The sequence below is a fragment of the Diospyros lotus genome, chromosome 5 (genome assembly GCF_014633365.1).
Source record: "Diospyros lotus cultivar Yz01 chromosome 5, ASM1463336v1, whole genome shotgun sequence".
NCBI classification, from domain to species: domain Eukaryota; kingdom Viridiplantae; phylum Streptophyta; class Magnoliopsida; order Ericales; family Ebenaceae; genus Diospyros; species Diospyros lotus.
Genome location: NC_068342.1, coordinates 40,911,683 through 40,933,026, shown reverse-complemented (window position 1 = coordinate 40,933,026; position 21,344 = coordinate 40,911,683). Strand labels below are relative to the sequence as shown.

General features: G+C 38.0%; 1 protein-coding gene across 6 annotated transcripts; it reads right to left on the bottom strand.

Moving 5' to 3' along the window:
• Positions 1-534: 534 nt before the first annotated feature.
• On the bottom strand, positions 535-21,289 carry LOC127801372 (methylmalonate-semialdehyde dehydrogenase [acylating], mitochondrial-like). 6 transcript variants are annotated; one of them, XM_052336404.1, is made up of 20 exons: positions 21,140-21,289; positions 19,562-20,134; positions 17,994-18,091; positions 17,758-17,829; positions 17,459-17,620; positions 17,315-17,377; positions 17,040-17,192; positions 16,607-16,670; positions 15,080-15,159; positions 7,460-7,525; positions 5,374-5,424; positions 5,125-5,276; positions 3,778-3,868; positions 3,444-3,524; positions 1,994-2,071; positions 1,858-1,893; positions 1,728-1,771; positions 1,566-1,644; positions 1,217-1,307; positions 535-1,104 (listed from the first exon to the last, which is right to left on the bottom strand). In XM_052336404.1, exons 2-20 carry the CDS (start codon positions 20,109-20,111, stop codon positions 902-904), a joined length of 2,214 nt encoding a protein of 737 aa, XP_052192364.1. In that variant the 5' UTR covers positions 20,112-20,134; positions 21,140-21,289; the 3' UTR covers positions 535-901. The 6 variants fall into 6 exon arrangements, with proteins under 6 accessions (XP_052192364.1, XP_052192365.1, XP_052192363.1 ...); XM_052336405.1 differs by having other exon boundaries at positions 536-1,104; positions 15,125-15,159; positions 17,040-17,194; positions 17,299-17,377; XM_052336403.1 differs by having other exon boundaries at positions 537-1,104; positions 17,040-17,194; positions 17,299-17,377; positions 19,562-20,139; positions 21,010-21,156.
• Positions 21,290-21,344: the final 55 nt, after the last annotated feature.

Sequence of the window (21,344 nt, the reverse complement as noted above, 5' to 3'; positions counted from 1 at the left end):
TTAATAATAGTTGTTGGTAATGTAAAATTATTGTTAAATTTATGTCATGTTAAGTCTTAAATTTATTATTATTAAATTTATATATAACTAATATAAATTTATATGTTAAGTTAATTTTTTTAACATAAAATTTTTTATCATAATATTCAATCGCCAGCATCTCATACTTTTTTTAAAACTCACAATCTAACATGCTCTTAACCTGAACAAGCGAATAAATGAGTCATAAACTAACCCCAAACCTAACCCCTCAAACAAATGTCAATTATCAACGGTTGCATATAAACAAACTCAATCTCACAATTTTACAATAATCTAAACCCCAAAGATGTATAGAAACTATTTGTACTATTTTGAAAAGTTTAAACTTATCTATGCATATAGCATTTCTATTTTTCAAATACATATGAATCACACCCGATCCCATATTTGGGCTTTGAGACCAAATTTTTTGTGATTAATTTTACATTTTAAAAGGTTATATAGGGTAGCTTATAAAAAGTTATTAATATTTTATTCCTTAAAACACAGTTTAAATATGACAAAATCACCCAAATATGGGATTAGTCTGAACATATCAAGAGATTATTTTTACAACTTAAATCCGTAACCCATTGGTAACAAAGGAATGGCTTTAATGTTACTGCCCATGCTCACAATGAAAAAAAAAAGGCAAAAAAAAAAAAAAGGAGCTAAAGGGGAGGAGGGGAAGGAGACCTTTATATTATGGGAGGGGTCAGAAAATCTACATGAGCTATATATACACTAAAAAGAATAAGGAAACAATAGAAGAGAAGAAGAAGAAGAAGAAGTTAAAAGGCATAGACATAATAGCAAAAACAAAAGAGAAGTTGAGAGCATAGAGACAGGGAAAGGAAACATGTAAGAGGGGAGTGATGATTCAGGCATTTTGGATGTTGTGGGATCCATCAGAACTTGGGAAAGCCAGGGATTCTATATTTGCAAGGGATTCTTCATTCACCAGGGAATCTTCATTCCCCAAGGATTCGCTATTTCCCAGGGATAAACCACTGCTGCTAGGAAAATCCTTCCATTGTTGAGTCACTGTTTTGATCTGGGTGTAGAAGTGTACTCCAGACTTGCCTGCCAATGACAAACACCACCAGTATTTGGGATTTCAGAAGATTTATGGCATCATGATGGCAGGGAGACGAGCTAAAAATGGCACATTCGCGTCGAGTTTGTATTATCCTACCATAGAAATGGAGATCTCCAGAAAACGATGCCTTGGAGCCGGTAAATGAGAGAAATGGCAGTGGGGCTGCGACTGGAACGTTTATACCAACCTGAGTCCCAAAACGATACATGTCAGAGCTTGACAATGAAGTTCCAATGGAAATGATAGAGCTCTCCGGTGGTAAACTGGCAGTTCATTGAGTTCATAATGAATATAACTCGGTTGCCAGATGAATCTAGTTAAAAACATCAAACGAGTATTGAACCGACGGTCTAACAACATAATCAACAAGATCAACATAAATGAAGCATCTGTTATTCTAGTTGAACCAGTCACAGGAGAGAGAAGGGAAATGATCATATCTTACCTGCCCAGCCTCAACGTCAGTTTGGAATTTCCTAGCAGCTGCACCGGATGTTGTAAATATGGAAGCTCCATTTCCAGATCTGTCCAAGGCGGGAAATGGTAAACATGGAACAAGGCTTGAAGGAGATCAAAGTTTATTCAACAGAACAAAAGTAGGACATACTTGTTTCTATTAACGATGTCTATGGCCTCCTCTAAGCTGTCAGCCTGATTATGAAATTCATGCATTTAGAGTTCCATAACAAGAGAGCATCTGATTATGAAAGAGACACTCGTGGCAACAATATACCAACCTCCATGCACAGAAGCACCGGCCCAAAAATTTCCTCCTGCGTAGATGAAGATCAAGTGCAGTCAAGGCTCAACTCCGCCTTCTACTGGATATCAGAAACTATCCAGGATCCAGTTCAGAAAAAGAAAATAAGATACCTTGTAACACTCCATTTCACATCTGATGTCAGACAAGATGGTAGGACCAACAAAGTTGCCCAATTCATACCTTGGAACCTATTTGTCATCATCAAATGGATAAGTGAAAGTGGTCCATGTTGAAAATTTCTCACAGAAAAAGTGTCATATACAACAGTATAATTGAAGTAGTGAAAACCACACACAGTCAATCTATGTCAATATAATTTTAATTTGTCATTATTAACATTTCTTCATCAAATCAACATGGATTTCTGTCAAGAAAGATGGTTTTGTCCTTGTTACAGAAATGATCTGCTCAGTGCGCTAAATCAAAATTCCTGTTTAGGATGAAGTTTTCACACTCCATGTTTACTTGAAAGAATATAGGGAGACAAGTTGGAACCCTGTTCCATATTTGCTCATGCTGAGGTATGTCCCAAGGAAAAAATATCTTTGGGGGTAAGAATTGTTCCCCAAATTGTAGTTTCTGAGATTGGAATGTATACACATCTCATTTTAAAGAATCACTTTATTGTGCCTTCTTTAGGCAAGCCTTGGTAGCAACCGCAAGGTTGCTCCTTCCTAACCAAAAGATCATCTATTCAAATTGTGGAAACCACCTCTAAAAAGAAATCCAGTAGAAGGCTACATACAAATAGGACCCTCATCCAACCCTTGCAAAAAGGTTTCATAGAAGATGAAAAACTATCTCATTTGTCTGAAAATCACTAAAATATTATACATCCCATCTATAAGCAATAAGATAAAAAGAAACAGTTAGTGAAAAAAAATTAATGTTTATCCAATTATTCGTTCCTCAGAAAAGTAAGAGGGAACAGTCAATGATCAATGCCTCATCTTTCTGTTCACTCTTCCGGCAGTGAGCATATTGCATGAAGAGATCCTTAGGTACTTGTACTTTAATTGGTTGAAATGTATTGTTCATAATGTTATCGGTTTTGAGTTCTACTAAGCCTGGAATGGTACCACTCCATTCTCTTCACTTCATACAAGGAGACAAAGTCCCACACCCTGTTTATCTGAATCTAATGACAAAAACATGTAAAGCATATAACCACCTATGCTAATAGCCCACCAGTAACCTTTAGTTTGTAGTATATCTGAGTTCAGGACTCCAAGCTGCATAATTCAGTACTCAAAAGTTCTTAGAAGTATCTACACCGTATGAAACCAAAAGAACAGAGGGGGAAAAACAAAAACTAAAGAAAACACACGTAAGAGAGAGGGAGGGTTAAAAATGGATAACATTGCCATGAACATTCTGCATAAAGAAATTGGTAACATCAGATTTATCTTTCATAATCAAAGCTTGAAAGTTACAATGGCCCACATTTATTAATCACATAAAACACCATGTTGGATTCAATCACAAGGATAGCATGTCATGTTATGCAACAGTATACTATCAGAAAGCAAACTGACGACATGAGATAGACAAACATTTTACCACAATATTTCTTCCATCAAGTGCTAGTCTAGCACCACTATCAATACCACTCTGAATTAATCTGCATACATGCTCCTTTGCCTGTGGATACAATGGAAACGCTGAGAATGCAAAGCTATTACGCAGAAAGGATAAATAATTAGGAGAGTTGCTGCTCATAAAATCAAGAACACAGAATAAGAATACCAAACAACAAATATGCCTTCACCCCCCCCCCCCCCTCCCGGAAAAAAAAAAAAACTCATGATCATGATTATTAAAGGTTGAAGCACGTTATTAGCTACTCTTTGGCACGAACAAGAGTGCAGATAAACGGTGTAAACAATGTACCAACCTGCTTACTAATCACTGGACCCAGGTCTGCACCCGGTTCCGTTCCAGCATTTACTTTAAGTGACTTAGCCCGCTCCACTAGTTTATCTTCCCTGATAAGCAAACAATAGCTCCAAGTTATTATGAAGGATATTGTATTTAAATATAATTTATGCATTCCCTCAACCCTTATCAATGTTTGTCTAGAAGACTTAATAACAAGCAAACTTCCCATCAAAGTTCATATTAAACATAAAATAGAGTTCACTTTAGACATACTAATTGAAAAGGAAGAGACTACGAACAGGAAAAGAAACATAAGACAAATGTGAACCACAAATGACTGGGGCAAAACAAAGACCAAAGGATATATGGGAAAGTGAAAGAATTTGAGCAGAAAACTTAATTCTATTTTATTCCAGGGATAAGTCTAAATATATACAGTTTTGGAGAGTCAATAAACCACTTCCCTAAAAATGGGCCACTAACTTAAACACCTAAACTGAAACCTTAGAATTAGGGATAAAAGGATAAGTTCACTAATGGATCAGCAGCTAGCCACTAAACTAGGAGTCAGTTTGACAATTTGATTGCAACCTCTTACTCAAATATAAGATAGGAAGATAGGATAGGATTACACACTTATCTCTTGACAGAAAGAAACCTTCAGAGGTCAGCAAGATATTGAAAATTACTCAATGGTTGGAAACAAGTGGTCAAGGGGAGAAATGATGTGGCTATCGCCACATAGCCCAAAGACTGTAATGAGAAAGGATGCCAATCTATCAAGCAGAAGCATGAAGACTGGCTAGAAAATGCTAATGCTATTGATAGCTAAATGGTAGTCATCAAAGTACTTTGGCAAACCAAGGATTAGACAAATGGAATGGCTACCACCACCAAAGATAGAACAAGCAAATCCACAAAGAAAAAGGTTGAACCAAATCTTCAGGTTGGGAACTTGTATGGAAAACTCAGCTACATAATAAATTTGTAATGAAGAAGCTCAATAGAGGAGAAATATGGATCACGGTATGCCCACAAGAAAAAAGTATTATTGTTTTTCTTTGAGTGGTCACAATATGAAAAAAAGGAGTATAAATCTAGAAAAACTTCACCCCCAGGCAGATCTGTGAAAGGCAAGGAATTATATGCAACTTCAAGTTATCAATTATATCCTCCATGAAACAGAAAGTGAATTCAAGGAATTTCTGATATCAGTGTAATAATTCTGTTCATGCAAAACCGAATTAGGACAAAGACCAAAAAAAAAAAAGAAATGTTTTTCTATTGAAAAAACTGAACACAGAGGAATATGAAAGCTGAAATACAATGAATGAGTGAAAGACAAGAGGAAAAAAGAGAATACCATGAATATAAACCTCCAACAAAGATAACCGTGCTGATCGCCATGCACCTCTGTCCTGCAGCACCAAAACCAGTAGCAACTAGAGCATTCAAGGTGGCGTCCATGTTTGCATCAGGCATGACAATTGCATGATTTTTGGCACCCATATTGGACTGAAGAGAATGATCAGCCAACCAAATCATGACAATTTCATCTATTATGTGTAATGAAGCTTAATATATTCCCTTTTGCAAGATGATCAGCTATTACCTGAACACGTTTACCACTAGTTGATGCTTTTGCATATACATATCTGCTGGCCTTGAAAAGAAGAATGACAGGGAAGGATATAGTTAACACGAAAGTAACATATGCAGGAGCAATGATTAAAGTTATAACGAAGATTGATAATAAACTTTTGAAAAGCAAGTGTAAACTTAAAATAGAATTTCACATGGGCTTGTCCTTGTTGAGAAATGCACGCCACAATCTTCAAGTTCAAAGAAAAAGACTAGTTTTTTGTTTCTAACTAATAAAAGAAATCATATTAAACAGGATCAACGAATGCTACCAATAAAAACAGACAGCAATCCAAAAGAAATGGTCACGACAAAGGGTTAGACACTACCTATACCTTTGCATTTTTCACCATGTTTACAAATGGATGGTGTTGCCCTAAAATGTTCTCTTAAAATCAACAAGAACAGGGCATAGAGACAAAAGGGTGCAAGAGAGCCTGTTTTCCTCTTTCATTCTCTCTCCCTACAAGCTCTGCACATCCCGAAACTCACACGAGAAGCCCACAAAAAAGATGGTCAGAGTCAATACCCTGACAGTGACACAATGGAGGAGAAGATGACAGACCCACCACCTGCTTAGATAATCAGCGCAGATCATTGAGGTTGTCTAATCAAATTGTTGATTCAAAATTATCTCATTTGTTATATATACCACAAAAGATGTCACTTTGACAGGATCTTGACAGTTATGGGTTCATCTTGGGTGATTGTCTTGATCCTATTCTTCCTTTCTGATAATTTGTGCAAGAGGAAGAAGAATTTAATAAGTTGTGCTACATGTGCAAGAAAGATAAAAAATTGGTGGATCATCTTCTGCTTCATGCGGAAGGTTTGAAGCCTCTTTTTGTCTATTTGTAGTCAACCTGGCAATACTAGTTTCATATTAGATATTCCATTCATGTGTAGTAAGAGTCAAAGGCATGAAACAATAACAAAGCCATTGGCGGATAGAGCATGGGCATCATTCATTTTCTAAAGAGGATTGTTATTTTCCAATTTTTTGAAGTTGAAAGAGGAGCCTGTTACTCTTATTTCTTCTGTATGGATACACAATGATCCATATTTGAGTGTAGATAAATTAGCTTCTTTGTTTACTTTTGATTTTTCCCCCCTCCTCCCCTTGGTTTGTGCTATTTTATGGCTGTTTGATTTTAACATACCTTTACCAGGGAATAATAATAATTAGGCCCTCTTCATGCTAATGGTGCCTTCTGGCCCTTCTCTATCTTCACTTGTTGATTTCAAATTGGTAAAGGTCTCAGTTTGCGATTCATTGGTTCAAACATTAGCTCAAACAATTTTATAATTAATTACATTTTATTAGTAACCTTTAATATAATTTAATGCCAACAAATAAACACAAAAACAAAAGCAGCATAGTGGCCTTATGCTACATTTGTTATATAGAAAGTCACTAGTTCAAGCCTTGGCCACTTCCTAGTTGAACCGGTTCAACCAACCGGTCTGGTTCTAAAATAGTGCTTGTCAGAGCCATTTTACATTGATGAATCCTCCCAAAATGGAGTTCTTAATAAAAACTCACAGCTTCGAGTTGTCTTAGGATTCTTATCTACCAATGCATTAATCCATGCTCCTTTCTTTCTTTCTCATTGATCACCAATGCGTTCTAATGAGACTGAAGGAAAGCCCTACCAAACTAGCCCTTAGTTATGGCATTAGCAATTCGTAACCTTCAGTTCTCCTTTATTTTTTGATAGATATTTATTATTTCAACCATAGGTTAAAATTCTCTGTCCTCAATACTTAATCCAAATAAACGAGTAAATAAATAAAACAATGGTCGTGAGGAATAAGAATTCAATTAATTTGAAATTCAGGCACCCAATTGATAGCTATATCACCATGGCAAAGAGCCATTAACATGCATTTCTTTACTTTTTATTTTTTCTTTTTCCATATATTAACCTTCCACAATAACAGAACATTACCAAGTAGAGGAATACTATAGTTATTAAATAGGATGAATACTCTATGTGCGTGTCTGCACGTGCATGCGTGTGTGCGTGTGTGTGTGAGAGAGAGAGAGAGAGACTCACTGTATCTGAACCCACAAATGATATAGCTTTAATGTCATCATCATCACATATATCATTGATGATGTCCTGCCCAAAATTCAGAATAATCAAATGATAAGTAGGAAAACTATATTGCACCAAGGCATGTGAAGTATAAAGTATTAGGGCTGAGCAGTAAACACTTAAGGTGACAACATGATATGCACACCAAATAAGTCGAGTTGATCGTTCACCCAATAAGCATAACCAGTTGTCAGAACTCCGATTCTGACAAGCTGAATTCCTCTTCAGCCGAGAGGAATGTAGAAGAACCAGAAAGTTCGAAGGGAAGAGAGAAGGAAAGAGAGAGAAAGAGATCAAGAGAGAAATGGTGGGAGAGAATGAATGTATTGATAATTCACTAAGTAGTTTGAGAGGATGGCATTAGAGCTATATATATTGCTCTTGCCCATCCTTAGGCGCCAAAGGCCACTTGCCTTATTTACAAAAATTTGAAATCAACTTGTTTAACTAACTAACCAATCTTCCCGCTACATTATACAATTGTTAGTTACATTTGTGCCCCCTATTATTCAATCATTCTCGTGACAACTACCCTCCCCATTAGCAACTTCTTATCCTCAAGAAGTTCACAATAGGCCAACCACTCTCGGAAACTGAGTAAGTAGCTGGGGAAGGTACTCCCAAGTGTTGTTCTCTGGATGGAGATTGGACTAGCGAACCAAAACTTGCATCAATGGGGCCCCATGTCAGTGTATGATGCGCCTGTCCACAATAGCTACAGGCTCCAGAACCTCTGTAGGTTCAATTAAGGGAGTGGGTGGAGCAGTGCTTGCTATATGAGTCTCGATTGACTTTTTCAAAAGTGAAACATGGAACACGGGGTGGATTTGGGACTCCAGTGGCAGCTACAGTTTGTAGGCTACCCTGCCAATCCTTGCTACAATAAGATAGGGGCCAAAGTATCTGGGGCTCAATTTAGAGCTTTGACCTGGGACCAAGGTCTGTCTGTGGGTCTTTCTAAATTTTAGGTAGATTAGATCGCCTACCTTAAACACCCAATCAATCCTCTTTCTATCAGCAAACTGCTTTGTGCGGTTTTGAGCATTGGCCAATTCCTTTTTCAACACCTGTAGCACTTGTTGTCTTTGTTGTAAGTAAGATTCTACTGTCTCCACAGTGATCTCCCCTGCTAATGCTGGCAGTAGAGGTGGCTTATACCCATATAAGGCCTCGAAATGGGTCATTTTGATGGCACTGTGGTGGCAAAAATTGTACCACCATTGAGCCAATGATAGCTAGCGATGCCATCCTTTAGGCTGTAAGAAACATAGGCATCTCAAGTATGTTTCTTGACATTGATTCACTCGTTCAGTTTGGCCATCTGATTCCGGGTGATAGGATGAACTCATGTGTAACTTAGCTCCCAAGCTCTTGAATAGCTCCTTCCAGAAAAGACTGGTAAAGACTTTATCTCTATCCGACACTATGGTCTGGGGAACACCATGTAGTTGTACTACTCTGTCAATGAAGATGCAGGCTACTTCCTGGGCGGTGAAAGGATGAGTTAAGCCAATGAAATGGGAGAATTTAGTGAATCTATCAACCACCACTAGTATACAATCAAGGCCTTCGGACTTTGGTAATCCTTCCACAAAATTCATTGAAATATTGGTCCATGCTTGGGTAGGAATGGGTAGCGGCTACAGTAACCCGGGTTGGGCTACTGTTTCGTGCTTGCATCTCCTGTATGAATCACATCTCAACACAAAGTCCACAACATACTTCCTGAGCTTAGGCCAAAAGAACAGTTGTTTTACCCTTTGATAGGTGCCCTGCACCCTAGAATGGCCTCCTAGAGGAGAGCCATGCAATGTCTCCAGAATCTTGCCCTTTAACTCCTCCTGATTTCCCACTACCAATCTGCCTTGGTATCTCAGCACTCCATTTTTTAGGGTGAACCCAGGTTTTGAGGTTGGATTTACAGTAAATTGCTCCATTATGCCTTTAGCCCATTCATCTCGTGTATAGCTATCACTGATCTCCTGATACCAGTCAGGTACCAATGTTGTGATGGAGGTTGTCAGTGCTTCTTCCATACATCTAGATAGTGCACCCGCAGCTTTGTTCTCCTTTCCCTTTCGGTATTGGATAATGTAGTCCAACCCCATTAATCTCGCCATTTCCTTCTTCTGTAGATGTGTGTGCAGCCTCTGTTGTAGGAGGAATTTGAGGCTCTCATGGTCAGTTTTGATGATGAATTGTCCACCTTCCAGATAATGGCGCCATTTGTCAACTGCAATTAACACCGCCATCAGCTCTTTGTCATAGACACTGAGTCCTTGATGCCTTGGACTCAAAGCTTTGCTAATGAAAGCTAGGGGCCTTCCCTCTAGGGATAGTACTGCTCCTACTCCAGTACTACTAGCATCAATTTCCAGAGTGAAAGGTTTGGAGAAGTCAGGAAGACCTAGGGTAGGGGCTTCGCTCATTGCCTTCTTAAGCCTCTCAAATGCCTCCTCTGCTTTCTCATCCCACTGGAACCCTTATTTTTTAAGCAAATTGGTGAGTGGTATGCTGATAGCCCCATAATCTTTAACAAACCTCCTGTAGTAGCTTGTGAGGCCCAAAAATCCCCTCAAGGCCTTTACTGATGTGGGCCTCCGCCATGATAACATTGCAGCTATTTTGGTAGAATCAGTGCTGACTCCTACACTTGATATAACATATCCCAGGTATTCTACCTTTGATTGGGCAAAAGAACACTTAGACTTTTTAATAAACAGTTGGTTGAATCTCAGGACCTTTAGAACAGTTCTCAGATGGGTGAGGTGCTGTGAAAACGAAGGGCTGTAGATGAGGATGTCATCAAAAAATACTAACACAAACTTACAGAGGTAGGGTTCAAATGTGTGATTCATTAAAACTTGGAAGGTAGCAGGGGTGTTAGTTAAACCGAAGGGCATTACTAAGAATTCGTAGTGTCTTTGATGAGTAGAGAAGGTTGTTTTAGATATATTATTAGGGTTCATACGTATCTGATGATACCCTGATCTTAGGTCTAATTCGGTGAATACTTTGGTGTGTTTAAGCTCATCAAGGAGGTCTTCGATTATAGGGATAGGAAACTTATTTTTACAGTTTGGGAATTGAGCTGGCGGTAGTCTAGGCAAAAGTGCCAGCTCCTATCTTTTTTCTTGACTAGTAGTATAGGTGAGGAATAGGGGCTTTGGCTTGGCCGAACAATTAACCTAGCCAACATATCCTTAATCAGGTTCTCGATTTCTACCTTCTGTTTAGGAGGATATCTATAGGCCCGAATATTGATGGGTTCAGTATTTGGTTTTAAAACAATAGAATGATCAAAAGGTCAGTAAGGTGGCAGGGTTTGAGGTTCATTAAACAGGTCCTTAAATTCAAACAAGAGTATATTAAGGGAGTCTATTTCTTATACCTGCCAAGGTTGAGATTGGGTAGTAATCTCTGCTTCTGGCTACTCTGTATTCCCTTCTCCATGTTCCACTGCCTCAATTGAAAACAGTTGGGCCACCTGAGTCCATTTGGACTTTAAGACCTTCTGCAACCTTATCCTGGTAATCATCTTACAGACCCTTGTTTCCAGACTTCCTGTGAGTGTCAATCTCCTGTCATCCTTCTCAAATGTAACTTCCATTGCATTGAAGTCAAAGCTGATAGGGCTCACGCCCTTCATCCAGTCCACACCTAGGACTAGATCGCACCCCCTTAACTTTAGCAATCTTAAATCAACTTCAAAAGGCTCCCCATGCATCTCCCAGCAGAACCCTTCACACGCCGATCGACATATCACCTTATTGTCGTTGGCCACCGTTACTGACAAGGGTTGTGTCCCTGTCAACTCAAATTTTAACTTCTTGGTCGTCCCCTCATCAAGGAAGCTATGAGTGCTTCCACTACTACTCATATGATCTTGTTGTTGGCTAGACCTCGAAGGGCATGTAGAGATATCTCTATGTTTTCTTCCCCTTCTTCATTGCCTTGAGGCAACATTTCTTCCTCCTGCTCCTCCATATCTTCATCTCCTTCTATGAGTAGGAGCTGCCTCCTGCACTGATGTCCGAGAGTATACCGATCCCCGCAACGAAAACAGAGTCCTGCTCTTCTCCTCTATTTAGCGAACCTCCTACTATTCAAAGGCACTGGAGTTAAGGTAGAGGATTGTCCTCCACTTGCATTCCCTTGAATCATCTTACTTCCTTCTCTTCCTACTCCTCGATTCCCCATCGAAGTCATTCCCACATTCAAGGCCCTCATCTTCCCTCTCTATTTCTTCATTAATGCTTCTACCGTTAGCTCCTGAAGCCTTGCACATTCCGTAGCTTGCTTAACCGTTCTTGGCTGCTACATTTTGACAGTGGGCCTTAATTCTTCACTTAATCCACTCACAAAATTGCAAACAAAATACCCCACAGTCAGGTGGGGGTACAGAATGATCATGAGGGACTTAAACTCCTCAAATTTCGATTGATATCCTTGCACTGTTCCTTCTTGTCGGAGTTTATTAAACTCCTCGACCACATCCAGCATATTTCGATCTCCAAACCTCTCGCAGAGGTCCTCTACAAATTTCGCCCATAGGCAGCCTTCCTTAGTTCCGATCCACCCCTGAAACCATACATCCCCTGCATTGTTCAAGTATGTTGCTGCAAGAGTCACACGCTACTGCTCCGGCACTCCATGGAAGCTGAACATCCTCTTGCACCTACGCACCCACCACCTCGGGTTTGTCCCATCGAACATTGGTATTTCCAGTTTAGGAGTTGGAAATCCATGCGAATGGGGAGCTATGTGCCTGCCTTACGGCCTCTCCTCGTGATTATCCTCTACCATCGTCGGATCGTCGACGAATTCAAATGCACCTTCTACACGGGATGGTAGATTATGGTCGGGTAGGATAGGATCGGATCTCTCCCGTGGAGGAAAATCCGGTGAGAGCCTCACCTAGTTCTGACTCGTGACCATGCGTATAAACATCTGCATCTGGTCACGCAATTGATTGTGCTGCTCCCGATTTTCTTCCCTCCATTGCTCCATGGCGCCTTCAATTCTCCTTTCCACTACTACCTCCACGGACGATTCTAGACCATGCATCCGCATCTGCATGTCAGACACCGCCGCCGTGACTTGCTGCAGTTGAGCTTCCATTTGCTTCATTCTTGTGCCATCAGCCATTGAGAATTTCGACGAGATCACGACCCTAGATCTGCTCTGATACCAGATTGTCAAAACAACGATTCTGACAAGCTAAATTCCTCTTCAGCTGAGAGGAATGTAGAAGAACCAAAAGGTTCGAAGGGAAGAGAGAAGGAAAGAGAGAGAAAGAGATCAAGAGAGAAATGGTGGGAGAGAATGAATGTATTGATAATTCTCTAAGTAGTTTGGGAGGATGGCATTAGAGCTATATATATTGCTCCTGCCCATCCTTAGGCGCCAAAGGCCACTTGCCTTATTTACAAAAATTTGAAATCAACTTGCTTAACTAACCAATCTTCCCACTACATTATACAATTATTAGTTACACTTGCGCCCCCTATTATTCAATCATTCTCGTGACACCAGTAATTGACAATACTATGAACCATAAAAACTCTTTGATGATACATGAAAATGATGTATATTTCTTTGTAGATGGCATTCAACCTAGAAATAGAAGAATATCAGAATGTGGAAAATCAAGTTGAATCCCAGTGTCCTTAGACATTGAGAAATTGAAAATTTTGACATTTTGATAGCAAGTCACACATAAATACCATTCCATGTCCGTGTACATGACTGGGAGTTCTTCAAGCAAAATTTAATGTGATGTTTGCTCTTCTATGATGGGCCCCTTGAAAGAAGCACTTGCACATCTTTCCAAGACGGCAGTTTACAAAATATATATATAGCTTATCAAAAAATTACATATTTGAGTAGATATCTCCTTGTTGATAGTAGTGGTACACAGTAAAATCAATCAATTCACATATTTCACTCCTAAAATCAGTCTAATATATATACACACACATATACACGTATTCACTTTCATTACCTGTGCATTTATCCAAATATATTTTCCAGACATCTAAATATCTGTCTTCCTCTTTTTCGTTTTTCTTTTCTCATTTGGAAGTTATGCATGGAGGAAATTTTGAAGAGTCATGCCATGCTGCATAACTGAGATAGCACTTTTCCCTCAATTTTGTAATAGAATAGATACACTTTATTTTGGCGAGGTACTGAACAATAACATTATTTTGCATATTGAACCAACTAAGCTTTTGATGTGATTATACAAGGATAAGTCATCTTCATTTGTACACCGTCTTGAGGAATTATTTTTTCTGTGATTGACAATGTTATAAATTAGAGGTCCCTGCCTACATATTCGTCTTTTATTCTGCTAGAGCAACTAGTGTCAAATCTGGTTAAGAGGGGCAATGACACTTCTTGAAGATAGTCGGAGCCTCCCACTGAGGAAGGTATCCAACAACTCTATCTCCAATATTCAACTTAGCTTGGATTTGATCCTCTTTCCCTACAGTTTTGCACTAACTGATGGAAACCAAGCACTTCAACCCTCAGACCTAGACACCCAATATATAATAATGTTTTTGGATAGTTTCATTATGAATGTTTTAGTATTTCAAAATCAAATATCTTGCATTTCATAATTATGAACGCCTTTCTTGGTTCCTAGTTAATGTATGTCACTTGGATGGAAGCCTACTGGGTTTCCAACTCATTAATTTAAACTAATGTACTTAAATTTAAATCATTTTCCAACATATTCAGTTATCTTTTTATCATTATTATTATTTTTTACTTTATGCTATTAAAATTTACATGGTAACTCCTAACTACATTTGACAAATTATTTACCACACGATTTGATCAAGAAAAATAAAAATTGTTTTTATCATGAAAAAATGAAATAATATAATTTCAATTATTCATAAGTTAATAGATTCTGTGCATCACACAAGTTACTGCAAGTAATAGAGTATATCTATCTGTAAGTTATTTTATAGATGCTTTCATGGAGCTCTTGATTATACATTTTCCCATTAGACACTCCAGTGCTTTCACATTCCTAAACCCACTTCATAATGGGGCAGCAGCACATAAATAATTTAATTAAGGAGGAACTGCTTCCTGTATTGCTGATGTATAAGCAAGTCAGTGCTGTCAACTCAGGATAATTTTCTGATCAATTATCCTGACCACAGGATTACAGCTATCTTATCTTGGATGCAGCAAGTGCATTTTAAACTGTTGGATATTTGCAGAGGAATCAAGTGCATTAGAGAATCAATCATTATTTCGTGTGTTCTACATTTGAACATTCATATAGCAAGCTGGTAAGCATACCTTGCAGCATGACATTAATTATCATGAAAGATGAATACAGCTAAAATTGAACTTAGTGTCACAAACCAATCGTTGAATAGCTCAAGGTGGAGGCACATAGATGCAGTGTGTATGGTTGCAGGAAGCAAAGGATGCATGCATTTAAGTGGGCACCTAAATTATGATACTGTGTAAACAGCTTGCCTGTGTGCATGCCAGGATCAATAAAAGTGCAATCAATGACAAATGCTCCTGATAAAAAAACTCAGAACTCACATCGGTTCCATGAACAATATTTAATACACCATTGGGCAAACCAACCTCCAGTGCTAACTCTGCAAGTATAATTGAAGCTCCTGCCACAAGATCAAACAAATATTTTATGAATGTGCACATAAAACCAGAAACTAAAGTAATAAAATAAACATATATCAGGAGAAGACAGGCAGGAGAAGGAACTGCATAACTAGCAAATTACAACTACATCCTGGATACATTTTCAGATGTCTGCAAACCAATCAAACAGTGAAGAGTTTTCGAGGCAATGAATGAATCCTCACAGGACCTTTTGTGGAACATGAGTTTTAAGAATGTTATTCTTTTTTCAGAATTTTCATATTTAATGGAATGAAAAATTTCACATATTTATTTTCTTTCTGATTTTTTCATGTTCCCTAATAGCATTAGGTATAAATATCTGCATTTATCATCAACATGGTAAAGGAATTTCAGACTTGGCATTATGGAGCTTAATACAGAATATGCACTTTTCACTTTCATATTCTCACATTTCCTTTTTTTTCTCACTTTTTTCTTTTATTGTTCTTCATTTTTCCTTATATGTTATTCTCTTGCCTCTTCCCTCGCTCATTGTTTTTCTCCTTCTCTTCTCCTCTTTTCCTATCCTCTCTACTATTGGTGGTGCTTCTACAATATGGATATGCACAAATTTTTATCCAAATTACATCCATCGTGATCTTATGCCAAGTGTCCCAACAATAAGTTCGAAAAAATCAAACACTTGGTATAGAAGCTCTCCAAAGAATCAAGTATAATTCCTTTGAAGTAACCTAGAGGCAAGAACATTTATATGAAGATGATCATTTAGGGCACCATGACAATAAACACCAACATGTCAGACATTTCCAAATGCACATCAGATATTCAAAATGAATAAAAACCTCATTATAATCTAAAATAATAAGTTAAAATCAATATAAAATAAAAAAACAAAGGAGATCTACATTTATTAGCCTTCTCCCCTATGGACTTTTTTGTTCCAAGGATTTCAAACTCCAAACACACTTGAGGTGAACATTAACCACAGCCAATTAAACTTAAGGCCCTAAACTGAATACAACCATAAGAAGATTTATGGATAAAATTCTGAGATTAATTTGCATGTAGAAAATTCTGGAGCAGATATGAACCAATCAGATGAGTAGAGCCGTGATAACTATTATTTTGAGAAGTGAAGATCTGTTAAATGACCATCAACAACATAAGCATTGAGGCTGCTCAAAAACAAAGTCAGTCATGAATTTTGACCAATTTTATGCTTAGAAGCTTCACGCACCTACATGTACTCCTGTGCTTTAGACATCATTCAGAAAGAGATGAATGGATAAAATTCCAAGTTCATATTCTATGTATTTAGCATACATTTCAACATTGAAGAAAAGGGGAAACAAAGACAATGCACCAAATAAGGTGAAACAAGCTAGGAGTCAACAAATTGCATAAAAATAAGATAATACACCAGAAATTCCTAAATGACTAGAATAGCAGAAGAAAAGAAATCACCTGGATCTTTCTCTGATGGCTTCAAAATAAAGGTATTACCACATGTAACTGCAATCGGAAACATCTGCAGAAAACAATTTTCAGTATAGAATTTTCTAACAATTCAGGGTAATGAAGTCCAGCAAGCATCCCAAGACCACTAACTAAAGAAAGACAGCTGGGATGTGATGATATTTGCATCTACTATCTAACATATCACCACACAGATTTCTCCTAAATTTGACTCTGTTCCTTAGTACAGAAAATTCCATTACATATGTAAGGCACAAGTATGCTCATTATTCAATCAGCACAAAGAAGTTCATATGAATGCACAAGAAGTCTTATCATTTCAATGAGCACAAGGAAGCAACTTGAAATTGAAAAGCCAAAATCAGACAAATCCGAGAGAACAAGAAGGAAAAACAAAATCAAGAGAACAAAGCAGAATTACCCATAATGGAATCATTGCTGGAAAATTGGAAGGACAAATTCCAGCACAAACACCAAGTGGCTCTCTAATGCTGTAGGTATCAATTCCATTTGATACATTTGGGGCAAATTCCCCCATCTGCAGATTTGCAACTCCGCAGGCATGTTCCACAACCTCTACAAGAGAAATAGACAAATTTTAAAGAGCTACATAATCAGCAGAAATAAAAAAAAAAGAAAATAGTTCCTCTTAAATGACAGAAGACAGCAAAGACACCAACCTAGCCCATGTAATACCTCACTGTATGCATCCTTTAATGTTTTTCCATGCTCACTAGTAATACTCATTGCAAGCTTTTCCTAGAACATGATTGCAATTACCTTCAGTAAAATATGGAAAGTTCAAAAAGATGCATGTCACCCACATGATAATACACTTACAATCTCTCTCCGTATAAGTTCTTGGAGTTTAAACATGTAACGTTGACGGGTTATAACTGGTGTGTTTCGCCATGATGGAAATGCCCTCTTTGCAGCAAATACTAAAGCTCTGAGTTCGTCAGGAGTGGTTAAAGGAACCTGGGAGACTACTTGCTGTGTTGCCTATCAGTGATTAACAAGTTCATTTATCCATTATGGACTGAGCTTAAAACAAAACTTATAAAAAATAATAAAGAGTTAAATCTTAACATGAAAGAACGAAGGATAAAGAAAATGTTTTAGAAATTTTCTGCACTTACAGGGTTTATTACGTCAATGGATGTCGGTGATTGAGAATCAACAAATCTACCTCCAATGAAATTTGGAACCCGCTGATAGATATAATCAATGAGTTCTAATCTAGTATAACTCAAAATATCGCCTAACAACAAAAGGATGGGGAATAAAGAAGAATGAAACCTAATTCAATTTGCATTGCAGTTTCCACTAGATAACAACGGTCAGTTGATTTCATCTAACTTAGATGTAAACTTACCGGTGGGTAACGCTGCTTCCAAGATGGCTCACTGGTTGTAGGAAGAAACAAATTCCCAACCGCAGATGTCTGAGGCCTCAATGTCTTGAATCTCCTCACTTAATACAAAAGTACCATTATCTTTCGTGAGAGAGAGAGAGAGAGAGAGAGGAAGGGAGGAAGGAAGGAAGACAAAGAAGAAGAAGATGAAGGAAGAAGAGATAGCTTAATAATGTTTACAAAACTGAATCTCGTTGTTATCCTAACCAAGTTAGGGTTGATGACTTGGTGGCACAACATTCATAATGTCAATTGACTTTTAAAACTCACATTGACAATACAAATCCACACAAAAATAACAATTGGCAAAATTTGTATGCAGGATGCCCTCCCTGACACAGTTTACAAAACTGATCCTCTGAAGCAAAAATAGAAACATGGCAAACTTTTATGCCCTTTTGCAGAACCATTACAATCTCCTATAGCAGCTCACTGATAACAAAACATTAAGATAGAAAATCTCTCAGTTCTCACCAATAGGGTTCTATACAAATTCATCATCCCATTATTCCAGATTAAATGTTTGCTTAAGAGAAATAGAAACTAAAGGGTAAAAGAAACTGTGGATTTCAATAGTTTGACATAACCAACATTCAGAAGCAAGAAAGAAAGGCAGCAAGATCCCCACAGGAACAAGCATCAACTAGTTATAACATTGCTTGCTCCCAAAACAGTCTAGATAACCAATCCACAATATTATCTCGGAGGCTATATCATGCACAGCAAGATATGGAGTGTAGAATCCTACTTGAACCAAATGGAAAGCACTGCCAGATAATAACTCAGAATAACCAAGCATACTAAAGAAGCATTATAAAGGTATTATTATCCTACTTGATAGCACAAAAACTTATGAATGAGCCAACAGCTACCAAGGACTTCATCAGATAACAACCATATTTCTTACTCCTGAAGGTAGATAATTTAGGGGCACAATATGTAGGTCAACTTATTCACCTTAATCCTTGAGCAATACAAGGAAACGTTAACTAAAAGCTTATGGACAGCTCAAGCTATATATCCAAATTATTTTAGTTTATCGTTCTGCCACAAAGGAAGACTAAATAACTTATAAGTCTACACAGTTCTCAGACTAAAGTTTAAGTTTGGTGCTTGTAACAGATATGCTTAAGCCCAAACCTGTAGGAAAGGTAATTTCTACTTTTCTTTCTTTTTTCTTCTTTATTTTCAGACAAGCAGCATAAATCTAGCAGCACAAAAAGGCTACAAGCTGGTGATCAAAACACACAATAAAATCATTTAAAAAAACATAGCCAGCCCCCCCAAAAAAAAGAAAATCATTTAAAAAACAACCATCAAAGTAACTAGTGACACAAAATCAGGACACGTCTCAATCACTTAGATTGTGTCAAACTTTCACAATAAAGTCACAATCTTCTACTCGCCAACAATATCTTTTTCAATAGAAACACTCTTCAATAACATAAGTTACTGGATATACAACAGCCCCATAATTAGAACAAATAAAAAGAAATGTCAGAGTGTAAGTTGATAGAAGGAAGCTTTACCTGCAAGATTTCCTTGTCGGAGCTTGGCTTTAACATTGTAAACATGCTTTGGAGTTGATAAAAGCTCTGGATTGCTTTGTCTTAGTCTCTTTAGAATTTGGCGTGGTTTTAAACCAGCATCAGTCATCTCTTTGATTAGTATAACTTCTGTCTCTGAGAAACGACGAGCTGAAGGATGCTCTGAAATGTCCCTTAATGGTTCATGGTTATGTGAACCATTTTTAACATTGAGAACCCATAAACCATCATCCTTTTTACCCACACATTCAAATGGGCAATTTGTAAGCCGAGAACCTGTTTTTCTTTTGCGAGACTGTTCACCAGTTCCCTCATCAATAGGTTTCCTCCTATTACGATAAACACCACCTCTGTCGCAGCCAAGGATTACCACTTTGTCCTTCTTAGATTGTTTGATAGTTACAACATATCCCTGGGTCAAAGCAAACTCCCCAACATGTTGAATAAGTTCTTCTCGATCAACAAAACTTCCAGGCGGAGGCGGAAGCATCTGTGGGGTTTCAGGTAACCCCGCATAACCTCGGATGTCCATCGCCAATAATGGAAAGTAAAGACCTGCACTAGAGATGAAAATAAACACAAGAAAGGAAAGACCTTCAGCTTGATAACAGTAACGCTAATACTCAGCATGTTTGCTGCAACAGAAGAAGTAAGTTGAACTTGAACATCACAATTTTCAAGTTCAGTTACACCAAAGACAATAACCCAGGACAACTTTAGATGATGAACCATCATTTGACCTGTCACTTTCCGAGCCATTCTAGCAGTTAGAAAACAGGGTTCAACATTGTGGCAAGCCCCTTTTGCTTTCCAACAAATTTTCTTGCACCATGTTTCAGACAGTAGTTAGTAATCTATCAGAATTGTCTGGAAAACGATATCTCTGAAAGGCCAAGACAATCTATGCAAATAAGGATTGGGTTCAGTGCGTTGGGTCAAGACTTTCCACCCTTGGCTTCGGAAGAGGCAACTAAGTGAGTTGAACAACAACTGTGAATTTATATTACCATTATGCTGGAATATCATCACAAGACTTACAATTTTATTCCACATAACTTCATTGGCTCTTAAGAGTTTTCTAGCTTGTTCTCATGAAACCTGTCTTATTCTTCCCTCTGAGTAAGATAATTTCAAGTGAAACTACTTAGAAATAGAGATGGAAACCCGATGGTGTCTGGAAACTAGCGGTGGCTTACTTAAGAATGTTCTCCCCGACTACTTTGCTGTGCACAACCAATAGCAGAAAGCCACACTCCAATACCAAAAAGAAGAAGAAGCTCGAACTTCACAAATAATAAACTCCCGTAAAACATCGAACCGCAATTACCATATAATTCTTCTGTGTTGACGAATTCTATTAAACTGCTAAACTATTTCCCAAAATTTACGAAATTAAGGAGAAAGCGATGTATATAGAGTACGATTCTCACATAGAACGATGAAACCAACAATCCGAGACAACACATCAACATTCTCGATAGGATATCCACGCGTGTATGTACATTGATTGCATTGCACGCAAGATAGATAAGAGAGAGAGGGAGGGAGAGAGAGAGAGACCTGAGAACAAGCCGTTTGGCAATGGAGAAAGGAAAATGAATGTTCTATTCCCGATCACAACATCGACCTCCCATGGCAACAATTCGGACCGTTCTTCCAGCCCTAGCTCTGGTTCTCTGTCTTCTTAATTAAATTAATGGCAATTAAGGAGTCTGGTTCCCGATCCGGGTCGAACGGGCCGCCCGCCTGCGGTCCGTAAACCCTA

Coding starts and splice junctions, on each gene's coding strand:
- LOC127801372 (XM_052336401.1), bottom strand. CDS start 20,111: ATGGACATCCGAGGTTATGCGGGGTTACCTGAAACCCCACAGATGCTT. Junction 17,195..17,298: donor TGAGGTATTACATGGGCTAG/GTTGGTGTCTTT, acceptor TTTCTCTTGTAG/AGGTTGTGGAACATGCCTGC. Junction 1,308..1,565: donor CTGACGTTGAGGCTGGGCAG/GTAAGATATGAT, acceptor TTTGGGACTCAG/GTTGGTATAAACGTTCCAGT.